General features: G+C 44.6%; 1 protein-coding gene across 14 annotated transcripts in view; it reads right to left on the reverse strand.

Moving 5' to 3' along the window:
* Positions 1–1,063: 1,063 nt before the first annotated feature.
* UVRAG (UV radiation resistance associated) overlaps positions 1,064–14,292 on the reverse strand; it is an 85,666-nt gene continuing 72,437 nt past the window's right edge. For 6 of the 14 annotated variants that reach the window (XM_015280858.4, NM_001030839.2, XM_015280857.3 and 3 more), the window contains one exon: positions 1,064–4,911. In XM_015280858.4, the coding sequence (XP_015136344.2) occupies positions 4,212–4,911 (700 nt within the window). In that variant the 3' untranslated portion in view covers positions 1,064–4,211. The other 8 variants (XM_046942452.1, XM_040700752.2, XM_040700746.2 and 5 more) reach the window with 7 other exon arrangements.

Here is a 14,292-nt window from a genome sequence, read left to right on the forward strand (position 1 = left end):
CATGCAGAACAAATTCCTTTGACAACAGAGCTGACATCTGACAACTAATCCCTTAAAGAAAATAATTGAAATCGCTTCCTACCATACACAGAACAAGCTGATAGCAAACTAACCAGCAATTAAACTTCTCAAAAGGTGATTTATTGGCAAGCTACAGCCCTTTCTCACCTAGGGACAGAAGGACGAGGGTAGGAGGTGCTCTCCACCCATCTTTGTCCATTTGGAAAGTGGCAACTGCGGTAGGAAGAGCCCAAGGTCTGCCTAGAACAAGTCCTTCCTCTCCAGCAGCACCTCTAGCAGCACGTTTCAATACAAACCTTTTCCATACGTGGCTAATTATTCACTTTAGTGCAACAGCATTTCAAAAGAATCGTTCAACACTGCAGAACAGCTTGAGGTAAAATGTCACTCCTCTATCTTCCCACCTCAATTCCAGGACCATACAAGTTGGCGTCCTGGCATTCTGCTTTCTGATGACAGACAGATTGGGTGGGAGAAAATGATGTAAAAATAAGGAAAACCAACACAAAACCTGTTGCACTGAGGAAGCTTGGGGTCCTGTTAGCTCTTCTTGTTGCACCGCTTCCCACCGGCAACCTCGCATCATGGACAGTTTCCCCAGTGCTCATGCAGCGGTCTCCTGCTCAATGGGAAGGCAATATTTTTAGGCAGACATGTTGCTGATCAGCTGGGATCACAAGAGGTGTTGGATGAGCAGCAGTGCCTCCCCAGCGAGGCAGCACAGCCCTTCCACCAGCCATAGAGCTCCCCAAAGCCAGCTGTCCCCCAGCCCCACTGGTGGCCGGAGCTGTTTTTCCAGCTGCGTGCCATCTTTTTGGATGGAGTATGAATAACAACAGCAGTACCACCTTGTGTGAAACAGAGCCAATGAGGCAGCCAGCTCTTCTAGTAAACCTCCTCACTCGAACACTGGCGTTTGGATCAATAAGTGCTTGATGAACTGCAAGCTGCAGGATCCGTGGGGCTGGGAAGGACACGCTGGTTCAACCCGGGCTTGTAAAGAAAGCAAACACAAAGGAGCCATTAAAAGAAGGCACACAACTTTTGAGTGATACTAATCGGTTTTATTTTATAAATACAGATGAGCTTTCCCGCAATTACCAAGATAGTTTTAATGTGTCATTGACTATGGGATACTTTGTCTTCGCTTGTTTTAAATACCTGGTCAAGCAAGGAGAAGCCAATGCTGTTGTGCTCGCTATAAAAATAGAGTGGGATATGATCTTCCAAAACTAATATTCTCAGAAAAAATCTTAAGAGTTCCTAGTGAGGGGGAAAAGATTGCAATGAAATGTTTTCTCCACTTGAAGACATTTGCAGGCATTTAACAGTGTCACAGCTGTGCAGGAACTGAAAGGCTCCTGACAGTTTAAAGCACACTGTGATATATGTTCTCACCTTCCAACTTGCTCTTTGTTTCCCTCCCACGATGCTGTTTTCAAAGTCATTTACTGGGGAAGAAAATAAAATCACAAAAAGAAGCTGCAGTCTGTACAGTCCTCCCATCCTCCGTAGCAAAGATGTTGGTCGATGCCTTAATTAGCCCTACAACGTCGTGTCCCCCCCTTCACATCTTCTATATAAAAGTGGTAAAAATGGCAAATAAGCCTGGGAGCAATTTAGGGTCTATATCCATAGAAAGCCCAAAGAAGCTATGTGACACAGATGCAGAAACCAACTGTTGTATTTGACACATTAACAATTCCAGGGCTCCAACGGGAACAGCAATGCGAGAAAAATAAACTTCATTTGGTTGGGTTCCACCTGAGAAAATGTGCAACTAATGAACAAAATCTGAAGTCCCACTGGTGCTCTACAAACCTAATTACATGTCACCTAATTGCTCTGAGATACTCTGTGTTTGCCTATGAAACACTGCGACTTCACAACTACTCTTTGGGTTGCTCTGAAAAGTCACCACCATACACAAACTACTGTCGTTGTGATAAAGGAAAATTAGTATGACTGCAATCCACTCTGTGCTACTTCAACTGTGCCGGATTTCACCCCTCCATGTGCCCAACTGACTCAACAGTACTGAATTTTGGCTAAAATTGAACTGCTAACAGAAGGTAGCAAGGAACAGATAGAGGATCTTCTGCCCACCTCAAGAAGGACACGCTGTGCTGGCTTCAGGTATTCAATTCTGGCTCTCAACGCACCAAAGTACAGTGGAAATTCCCTACCTATTTTTTCTCAAAGATGAGGGCAGTGCTTTAAGCCTTTATGGACATTTTTCACAAGATTTCAACAGAAGAGTTTATTCAGGGGAGAAGATATTCATGAGCGTGTCCAAATTCTTGCCTGAGATTGCAACAATGCATTACAAAAACAAGGTCTCCGCTTCTGAGTGCCTCCACCTCACTGGGACAGAGCAGAGAAATGATTCAGCAGAAAGGCTCAATCCAACAACTCAATGGTAGGCACAACCCAATCCAACAACTCAACGGTAGGCACAGCCCAATCCAACAACTCAACAGTAGGCACAACCCAATCCAACAACTCAACAGTAGGCACAACCCAATCCAACAACTCAATGGTAGGCACAACCCAATCCAACAATTCATGGTAGGCATAACCCAATCCAACAATTCATGGTAGGCACAACCCAATCCAACAACTCAATGGTAGACACAACCCAATCCAACAATTTATGTTAGGCACAGCCCAATCCAACAACTCAATGGTAGGCACAGCCCAATCCAACAACTCAGTGGTAGGCACAACCCAATCCAACAACTCAGTGATAGACACAACTGTTAAAGCCAACAGAAGAAATGTGAATATAGTTTTAATACAGTCATTAAAGTGTTATCTGGAAAATGTATATTCTAGAATGGTGCTATTGTGTATACTGGTTCTCACGTACACATCTTTCTTTGACAACAGATAGTTGAGATTATACATATCCACATTTTAAGAAGTTAATTTAGACTAGCCTTATGGTGATGTTAGGAGTGAGAGGAGGTCATTGGTTCAAAAGAAAGCACAGACCAGGGAGGAAAACAAAAAAGCCAGGCATGATGAAGCTATATATTTTTTATATTTGAGAGCTCATGACCAAGCCTGAATTCTTGGGTATACAATATAGAAAGCAAGAGCAATGGAATCCAAACTCAAACAAATACCAGGAATCACAAAGTGGGCTGCTAATTGCTTTCCCATTGGTTAGCCAAACACACATGCCAAGGGTGAGCAGCCCCACAACAAAGCTCCAGCCAATGCTGGAAGGCTCTTCCTTAACACACAGATGGTCTGGTTAAAGGGATATTAATTTAGATGAATTATGCCAAGTGCCTCCCTTCTACTGAGGGTACAGTGATTCCACAAGTTTGCCTAATTCCAAGCACTGCGCACGGTGGGTGAACCCCACTCACGCTGTCTACTCATTAGGCTTCCGCTGATTAGCTTGGAGATAATGCATGAAGTGAAATGGAGAACGAGACACGAGATTTTTCTAACAAACCTTAGAGGTGATTGGTTCCTCAAGGACTCTACCGGTAGGAAGACCAAGCGTGGAGGAAAGGAGGAAACATGAAGAGGATGAATCAGGCACGGGGAAACCGCAGGTGCTCTCTCTCTGGCATGTGCACACCACCAGCTGAAGACCCATCAGTGCAAACTTCCCCAGCTGCACGGTGCAGCCAAGAGAAAGCTGTCCGACTATGGCTAATTCATGGCATTTTGTCACACCGACTGCATTGCTCAAGAAAGCACAGGAGTACATGGGAGAACATAAAGAGGTCTTACCATAATTGCATTTTTAAATTAACTTCTTTTTTTTTTTCCTTCTGAAAAGATTAAAATAAATTTAATTCTAAATAATAATTAAGAAAACAAACATTCATAGGAGGGCCCGATCAGCACTTGAAGTTTTTTCGTTTTTTTCCAGGAAAGCACTTACAAATGGACTCCACCGCCTAAAAAAAACCCACAAAACCCAACAGGTTATAAATACCAGACACAAGAGGACTGGAAGCAGAATCAGAATTTACCTGGGCTGTGAATATACCATGATCCTGTGTTATCGTGCTCAGTAACAAGTCCATTTGTTCTAACACCATTGGAATAGCTTTAGCTTTTATATATATATATATATATATAATTAATATAAAGAATAAGTGCAATTTTATCTCTATTCCAGATCGCTGATTTCACCTCAATGTCCACTATCAAATCCCTGTCCCAGCTCACTTGTCCGAACTCTTACGCGGCCTGCGGAAGCTGGACATGTTTTCATTCAGTGCATAGATCCTCCGAGAGAACTCCTCAAACTCCCCTAGGACCTGTTCATCACACTCCACCGCCACGGCGTGCTCCACCGGGATGGAGTTAAAGTCTTCTAGCTGATCTCCCGTGCTGAACCCTGTCGCTTCCATCCCCATTATTTCCTCTGCTTGCTCCACAGTGCAGCAAAGGACGGGGCCGAGCGAGGGCCGAAACTCACAAGGCTGCTCGGTGCTTGTGGTGCTGGAACACTCACCGGGCAGCAACGCCCCATTTATTGCACTAGTATGTCCTAGGAAAGACTCCTGCTGGTCTTGGGTATTGGTTAGGCTCCCGTTTTCTCCGTTTAAGCTGCCACACAAGTCCTCTCCTTTCTTATTTCCTTTTGAGGAGTCCATGGAGGTATCGAGGGAAGAAGATATCGATCCGGGTTTTTTATCTAATTCTCCCGCATGGGCTGCAATGGCTACAGGCTGCGTTAAAGCAGAGTTGTAACTAGGAGGAGGAGTTTTGTACTGCAGTCTCTCGTTTCCCGTGCTGGCTCGTTTTCGGAGTCCTTTATCTGGAGAAGGAAGCCCACTGGAAAAGCCAACATCCAATCTGCCGAAGCTAGAGCTCTGCCTCTTTGGAACGGGAATTGCACTGGATGTATGGTGTCGATCACTATAAAAGAAGGAAAGGATAAATCACAGCTGTCAGGCACGCTCGCGAGCAATACAGATGTTTCACCAAAGGCTGAAGCAATTATTTTATCACAACTCCGAGCTCTGTCTGGCCAACCGCTTGTATCCTAAAGTGCTAAAAAACCCACAAGTGTTTAACGCCGTATGAACTGCAGAAGACACCCCAGAGGACAGCTTTACTGAAAGCCGGCAAGATCGTGCGGGGAACGTTTAGGAAACTCCACGATCTGAAGAGTCAATCACCCAAGAAACCACCACGTTACATTAATTCGGACTGTTAACACCGTTTTATAGGACCGGGCTGCGCTTTATGAATTATTACTGTTGACCGTGTATTTATGTATTTATGGCCTGTGCTGGGCCATCATAAACTCTTCAAAAGCAAGTAATAAGGGCTGAATCCTCTACGAGAGACTCCTTCCAGCACTGGACTTTACTGACAGCTGCACAAAGGAGGAAAGCCACGCTAACTTTGCTATTTGCAGATGATTATTTTTGCCAGATCTTTTGCTTTGCCGTGCCAATCGTTCCAAACCTTCCTGGACAAGTGTCAGCATTGGTTTCTTGTGGAACGTGCAGTAATCGAGCTTCATTTACAAGTTCAATTTGACTGTTAATACAGTTCCACTTACAGTGTCTCAGGGTCTATAATTTGGAACGTCCGCTTTACGTCATCTGGGGCGTGTTGCGTGAATTTCCCTCCGTAGGTTTAATCCTTATCCAAATATAATCGCCACCCTATATGCAAATAGCATGCCGTACCTTAACTTAAGCAGCCAGTTCGTTTTCCTTCCAATTTCTTTTAAATACAGTTATTTCTCATCCCCTGAATATACAACCAAGACTCGACTGCTGTCAGTACGAGTCAGCTTCATTAGCTCCACTTAAAAGAAACTCTCCCTCCTATTCAAGCCCTGGTACATTTTGGGACTTGTCTTGCAGGGAGAAATCTTGTAACAGCAGCTATGAACAGCCGCCAACGTGGACCGTTTCCCATCATATTTGTGGCTTCTCCCTTTTGTAAATAGGATAAGCAAGGTTGCCACAGGTCCCTGTGTGAAAAATAAGCATCCCCATGGGAAGGCAGCGCGCAGTTCTGCTTGCTGCTCTTTCATTTCCTCTCCCATCTTGCTTCCTCCCACGCTGCCCCTTAACGGACATCTTGGGTTTTCTTCTCTCCTCTAACAACCCCAGCCACCTTAAGGAAAAGCTGCTTGCTGGAATTCACAGTTGCAGGCAGTGGAGCGGAGCGGTAGGCACCACACATGCAGCCAGCAGCAAAGCCAGCAACTTTCTCCTTAGATCTCAACTGCTGTTTGACCCCTTTAAGGCACACCAACGAGCATTCAAAGCTCTCTCTGGAAAGGTTCGGGGCGTTCTCAGTGGAGGTGACAAAGAAAGCAGCGTGTGCCACAGATGCTCTCAAGTGCTGTGTATGCAGTCTCAGAGGTTATCCCATAGTCCCTTACTGACCAGAGACTTTCACACATGGATTTTAAATACTTCAGCCAACCCCCGTACAATCAAACCATTTATTTTCAAAATGATGCAATATGATTAAAATCTGAGTCAGGACAGTTGAAAACACTGTTTAGGCCATGTGCACTGCAGATGTATGTTAGGGATGGTCTGCTCTCCCCTCCCCTCCCTCCAGCTTGAACCGTCCAGCCTTGAATCAGACAATAAACGAGGGTTTATTTGGTATGACTTATTTCATTAGATTCTGAGTTTATCTCAAGACTTTCCTTTCTCACATTTCCTCCAGGCTTGTTGAATCTTCACAAAACTGAGCCCAAAGCATGAGCTGGGACCAGTCTGGCTGCAAAGAGGAGCCCAAACTTGTCACAGGCCTTGCAAGGTATACAGAGCAGCCTGACAGAGCAAGAGCTTCAATGCTACAAAGGTTTGGATACGCCTTGCTCATTATTCTGTTGAAAGCTTGGGTCCACACCCACCAGGAGGCTTCAGAAGGAATAGCTCTAAGCTAGGTGTAAAAGCTGCAGCATAAGATCTTGCATCCTTTACATAGCGAAGGAAAGGCTTGATGGAAGGGCTTCTTGTTTCTTGATCTAGGGACAATGCCAAGAAGGGCTTACAGGAAGTTCTGCCATTTTTCTGAATCTTATTTGACTATCTACAGCTCTGGGGAAGGCATTCAAGAGATCGAAATCTAAGCCTGGAAGAATTTCAAGCTGTACATTACGTTGTGAATTTAAGCACAGATGAGTGTTTCTCAAAACAGTCATAAAGCCATCTACTCTTTGCACAGTATTCCAGTGATAAAAGCCCCTGCCTGAAATGCAAGCGGTCAGAAGAGGGGCCAGAGAAGACACAAGAGAAGCACAGTGGCCTGAACAGCCACCTACAGGCGTGTTTGGAGCAAATCCTGCTGCATGTGATTAGACTCTTCAAAGGACAAAGACATCCATGCAAAGAGCTTGGCACAAGACTAGCTGGCAAGCCTCAAATTACCTTCAGTAAGTGCTGATCAGTCCAACTTAGGTACAACAGTACGTTTGCTATGAAGGTGAAGAAACAGCAGAGATGTAAGTGCCTGAGTACAACGAACACGGACAACTGTAATGTCTAATTAGCTGGAGAGAAGCAGCTTTATAAATTGTTCCGGTGGGCATGTAAACTCGAGCTCCTCCTAAAAAGAAATACAGCCGAACCGTTTTGTAGATGCAGTCAAAAGGGTGAGACATTAATTAGTTTGCAGGACCAGAAGAGTTTTTAAAGAGCTTGTTATGACAAGGCCATTCGAGTTAACATGTTATGTATGTCTGAACAATATCTCTTCAGTCCAGCAGCCAAAGAAAAAAAAAGATCTCTTAGTTGAACTGGCAGAATGATCTACATTAAATGATCTAACAGCCTAAACACAGCAGCAATGCAGAGCTAAATCTCCCTCATTTACAAAATAACCTCCAAGTTCTTCAGCAGAGTACATAAGGGCGGTCCATAGGGCAATATAGCAGGAATCATCTTCATTTATCATACAAGCGTTCAAACTAATGAATTAAAACAAAAAGCACTTGCAGCCAGGCTACTTAAACTACATATGGTTAAATGGGCCTTACTTCAGCCTGTAAGACTGGGTTTTACTCTACGGAGACATATGCAGGCAGATTGCTGAAACTATTCCTCACTGCCAGTATGAATGGGATGGGCTTAGCTTCAGTCAGGAATAAATACAGGGATAACAGCCTAAAGCTGAGAGAGCAGGAATGAGGTCAACAGAATGGCTTAACCGCTTATCAAATATTAGCTACAGCATTTAGATAAAAATAAATACACATGAAGGCCTTCGGAGATCAGCCATCCAAGAGTTCACTGCCTACCATCCTTCCACAGTCACTGGTGGAAAAAATAGCAGTGCAGGCAGTGGAGAGAAAGGTGGGAAACACCATACCATGAGCCCTTAGTTATCAAGGGGACCATCACCCCCTCAAGATGCCTCTTCTTGGCCAAGAACTGAGCAACCAGTTTAGAATGAATGGCTCTCTGGACCCAACAGCTATGGATGCTCCGTCCCCGGAGGTGCTCAAGGTCAGGTTGGATGGGGCCCTGGGCAGCCTGATCTAGTGACTGATTTAGTGGTTGGCAACCCTGCCCCACACAGGGCTGGAAGTGGATTATCTTTGAAGCCCCTTCCAACCCAAGCCATTCTATGATTATGTGATTGATCACTGAACTGCAGGTAAGTGAAATAAAAACTACACGGTTCTTAGCTACAGTCAAGCCAAGGGATCTTCTCCTGCTCCTTCACCTTCCCGCAGGTGAGAGTGGGAAGTCAAATCATGGTTTCAGATCAAAAGTAATGCTTCCAAAGAAGCACAGAGCTCAGACGTACAGGGTTGCTATTAATCTCTATGATAACAAACAGCCGACAGAGGAACTCTATTCTACTCATATTTCCCTTGAGCAACGGCTGTATGGTTACCAACACTCATAGCACTGCAGCAAAGCAAAGCCATGAGAAAGAGGTGCTTTATCAGCTTCACAGCTCATGGAATTAATAAGAAAAAGCACTTCACATAGAAAATTAACATCCAATTGCCCATAAGCTGTAGAGACTGCAAGGTATCCTCATTGGCCAAAGACGTGTAGCATGCAGGAGTGCAGCCCTTTACTCTGAGGTACAGCCTTGACCTGAATCACTAGGGGTGAGCTGGTTCAGCTTCCTGACACAGTGACCTGCTTGATCTTCTGAGACAGCAAACAGATGTGGACACCTGCCCAAAAGGAACAGCCTGGGACTGGTGGAGTAGGAAAACGTCTTAATGGCGTTTAGTCATCCAGTTGGATCAGAATGGGACGTGCGACATAGAGGAGCAGGTCAAAATTGCTCTTAGGAAGGAGAATTTCTAAATTAAAAACAAAAATGGAAGAGAAACCGTGATTTATTGGCCAGCATAGATAAGAGAATTACATCACCATCACCACTGACTTCAGTGCTTCAATTGCATCCAAATCTAGAATGGCAATTCATGCAGGCTCTAACTTCAGCTACAAGTTTTATTGGCAGAAAATCTACCAAATATCTGTTTTCTGCCCCACAGTGCTCATTTTTACTCCTCAATAATCAGTCTGTTTGGGCAGTCCTGCAGACCTGTGGTGCAAGACGTGAACTCCACACTTCAAACACCTACAGTACAGTGATTGAAACAGAGGACAGCCATTTCTGGGAGTTATTCTTCCTAGAGAGCAGATTACAACTCGAACCCGTTTGTGGTTTTGATAAAGAGTTTCTTCGGTCAGATTCAGCTGCCATTATTTAATCCATCTGCAAAGGGCACAGAGAAACTGTAAAGCATTATGAGACAGAACACAACTCGCAGGCTCCAATATGCATCTTTTCTTCCCTGCAAAACGTTTCCTCTGAGGAACATTACTGGATCACAGCTGGTCAAAATACTAAATCTTGATTGTCGGGCCCAAAGCCAAAATCCACAGCTACAGCTCCTTGGTATGAGAATACTTAAAAAAAAAATAATAACTTAAACACCATTTGATCTTTTTGTGTGTGTGTGCTGCAAACTATGACCTCATGGCAGCAAGGAGGCTAAATGAAGGTGTTTAAATTGGTTTACAGCCATCTGAAATGTCTGAAGCTCAAAGCGTAGCCCTGGGCCAATATCATGTCAACCGTGCTACAAAGCAATAATAGCTTCTCACTTTCTCTGAGATTACTGGGTAAGTAACACACAATGGTGACAGGGATGCAAAGGGAGGCTGCCAGTATGAAGCTGAGGTGAAACTGTGCCTTTTGGCAGCGATGGAATTCTGACACATGCTTTTGAAATAAAAAAAAAATCTTCATAAATTAAGCTACCAGAGTTTCCTCCGCTCTAATGTTATGTGTTGGCCTCCTCTTGAATCTAGCAGAATACAGACCAAGACATAGCTCTGAAACTCAAATGGAATGACAGAATCACGGAATGGCCTGGGTTGAAAAGGACCACAATGATCATCTGGTTTCAACCCCCTGCCATGTGCAGGGTCACCAACCAGCAGCCCAGGCTGCACAGAGCCACATCCAGCCTGGCCTTGAATGCCTCCAGGGATGGGGCATCCACAGCCTCCTTGGGCAACCTGTTCCAGTGCGTCACCACCCTCTGGGTGAAAAACTTCCTCCTCGTATCCAACCTAAACCTCCCTTGTCTCAGTTTAAAACCATTCCCCCATGTCCTATCACTATCCACCCTTGTAAACAGCCATTCCCCCTCCTGTTTATACGCTCCCTTCAAGTGTCGGAAGGCCTTGGCATGCAAGAGCTGTTGGGTATAGCTTTTATATAAGGGCTCCAAAGGACATCTCCCTGACTGCAGACGGATTTCTAAGGGAGCACGTCCATTTGCCCACATTAGCTAACCCTGTTGTTTCATTTCCTCACTAGGAAAAGCCTCCTCATTGCACTGCTTGAGTTTGCAGAGTGCTGCTTTATTTGCTACTAATACTCACAAGTATCGCTCCTCAGAAGTCAGGCTGACTTGTGAAAGATAAAGGTGAACAAGCAGAATGGAATAAAACAAAATGCAGAGTATGTGTGTAAGCAGTTCACGTGTAAAGTAAAGATTCAGCGTCTCAAAGGCTGGAATGAACTGCATACTTTCAGATATTCAGAGAAAAACTGCACAGGGCCCTCATTCATCAAGAAATGCTGGTCTTAAAAATGAGCTGCTCTTCTGGAAGCCAGCAAGACCCTGTGCCTGAGAAATCTGAAACACAGAGAAGTGTTCCCAAAAGGAAACAAAGATTTTGGAGAACACAACTGGGAGGATGTAAATCAACCAAAACTTTGGTTCATCATCCTTCTCCTTAAGAAAGTGAGACATGATCCAGATCTGATAGCAGGAAAGTAAGGCTTTACAGTTGTGTAGCCTCTCTAATAGCGTGTGCAGAAGGAGCAGATCTGTCCTGGCTTCATCTACAGATAATACAGTAATATTGTGCAGGTGGGGTACAGGAGGAGAAAAGTAAACACAGCAGAATATAGGTGCCAGGAGATACGGAGAGGGAAGCAGAGCCTGCAGACCTGCAAGCTTGATGCAATAAATCATGCAAGTTGTGATGTGAAAACATATATTAATCATTTAAGCGTCATGCTTGAGGAACTAGAACAAGTCTCACCAGGCAGAGGGATCCAGCAGCAATGCAATTAAACCTCACTTCAATCCTGCAGATCTACCGTGGGCTGCAGGCAGAACTACGCAGTTCATCAGAGCCCGAAGCAGAGAATCTATAGAAAACTGCCAAATTTGCTCTGATAGAAGTGTGAAATAATGGGCTCTCCTACCAAAGGAGTAAAGAAAATAATTAAATGTCATCCTCACATCTGGAGGAGTAATGAAACTATTCTGTGCTCAGATCTAAACCGATCCTTCTCAGAGAGCGAGGTTAAGCCTGAATGAAATAACTACAGATTTTGGTTACCCTGTTTATCCGTGGGATTCAATTCCAGGCTGCAGAGAAACACAGATGTCTCTAAAGAAAAGCAAAAACTATGAGTAGGTCCTCTTCAAAGATAAACTGAGCGCAACGTTAAGTGTTGGTGTTTATCAGCGTGATTGCGATTTGACAGCAGTTCAGCAAAAGCTATCTACAGTGACAACAAGGGAAACTGAAGACAAGCAGCTGAACAACAAGAAAACCAACCCAGTCGGTGTAAACGAACGTGTGAATAAGAAAAAACTCATCACTACCTCACGTGCTCCTGCTCTCATCCTGCAGATGAAGGATAACCTGGAAATACTTTGCCGACTGCAGTCTGCAGCACTGAGCATCAGATTACTCACCTGCTGCATCCTGAAAACGAAAAATCCCTTCCAGTCTTCATTTTAACAGCTGGTGGCCTTTCTGCTTGCTTAAATATATGTAAGCAGATATTATTCACAAGACAGTGGGCATCTGTGCTCTGCTTCGTATGCGCTCAACTTCAGTGCCTGGCTATGGAAGTCTCGCCAGTTTTCCCCTTGAGCTAGGCTCCCTGCAAAGGCTCATTTCCATTTATATTATCAGGAAGCACTAAGGAGCCTTGTTTAGAGTCATTAGCCTTAAGAAAAAGCTAAAAACGAACAACTATGCATGCAAGTCGTGGAGGTGAGGAGGAAATGAGGCATAGACATTCATGTGGAGGCAAGGAGGGAATGTGATATTCCCAGGGAAGCGTGCTTCATATTCCTACATGTTTTGAAATATTATCCAGCCCAAAAATGTGTTTTGTCTTGCTAATGACTGCGTATGGCCGAACAGAGAAAAAAACCTGGCAGCACGAAGGCAAAACCTCCAACATATCCCTAAAGCTGCCACTATCAGTTCTTCAAAGCTAACGCACACCAGAAGGGAAAAGCAGAGGTGCACACCTTGGAACTTGTGTCATTTAACGTGACCCGGAGCCCTCACATCTCTGCTTATTCGAGGGGACACCGACCACCTGCACCCATCCCACCCTGCACATGAGGTTCAGGCATTACAGAAGCCATGGTTTGGGCCTTTTAGCCCTTTGTGTTCTTATTTAGGTGACCACGCATCATCTCTGGGTTTTGACATCACAGTGATGGGTACCACACATAGACTGACAGCAACATTTGCCTGGTAATTAAAGCCTTTCTTCCTGCACCTCGGGATAAGAAAAGAAGGGAGAATCTTTTCAGCTGTGGTTAAAACTACTGAGAACGTAGAGCTGCACGACAACCAGTGCTTCTTTTTCTCAGGGTCTGTTTGCTGGCTGAGCAGGACTTCCATCAGGCAACACTTGTACTGCTCTGCTCAAAGATGATCCTTCTCCTCCTCCCGTATTTGTTTCCCTTTGCCAAGATTATCCTCCCAGTCCAACCATTTGCCAAACGGCTTTGCTCACTTTGATCAGCATTTCTACGCAAAGGAGGCTGAAGGAGAGATGAAAGCAAAGTGCAGCACAGAAATAAGGGCTGGAAAGTGCTCTGGTAGAGCAATGTCCCATAGGACTTTAGTGGCTGTTACTAAAAGCAGAGCTCTTGTCCCAGGGGTCTGATACTGAGCCACGTTACTCCGAGGCTCATAACTCCATCCAAAGCCTGCTCCTATCATTTGCAACTGGAGCAGCAATGAAAAGCTGCCTTTTTTTTTTTTTCCCCTTGCCTTTTTTGTATTCAAGGGTGTGTGATCACAAGCTGCCTTTATAACTATTCTCCTTCCCACGTTCTGTGTATTGGAGGAACAAAGATGCACTCAGTCTACTAGAAGGCAGCAATCACGATCCTTGAAAAAGCAAAACCCTCCTGAAGTTGCAGCAGTGAGAAGATGGTATACACCAGCAGGGTTTGCTCAGCGCTTCAGGGAATCCAGACACAATACGAACAGCCCTAGAAAGCTTTAATTCCACTGTTAAAGATCAGCCGGTGTCACAGTGGTGTCATTTCAGATCAGATTTTTTGGTTTGGAGATTCTCCCAGAAGCCACGAATTAGCTCCAAGTTATTAACGTTTGCCTATTAGCGCTTAATAGTTTATTATCCCGTTAGGAGCAACTCTTCCACCCTAATTTAGCATTTGCTGTGACAAAAGATTATTTCTCCAACCAGCTGAAGCAGTGTTGAGTCCATCTCCATCACCAGGGCAACACCGAGTGATCTGGCAGCAAACCCTGGTGGGGTTACCTCACACTGGATGATATTTTCGACACCCTGCAGCATCTGGAATATCTGCAAAGAGCAAGGTAATGAAACAAGGGAACATCCATCTCCTCCACAACACTGGGGCAGAGGTGAATCATTAACTGAGGGCTCCTAGAACTGCACAATGCTACGTTTGGGTGGGATTCAGGAATCCAAAGAATGAAGATGGGAAGGCAGGACAAAATTATTTCAAGGTAAGACGCT

Source organism: Gallus gallus, chromosome 1 (assembly GCF_016699485.2).
Source record: "Gallus gallus isolate bGalGal1 chromosome 1, bGalGal1.mat.broiler.GRCg7b, whole genome shotgun sequence".
In the NCBI taxonomy this organism is placed as follows: domain Eukaryota; kingdom Metazoa; phylum Chordata; class Aves; order Galliformes; family Phasianidae; genus Gallus; species Gallus gallus.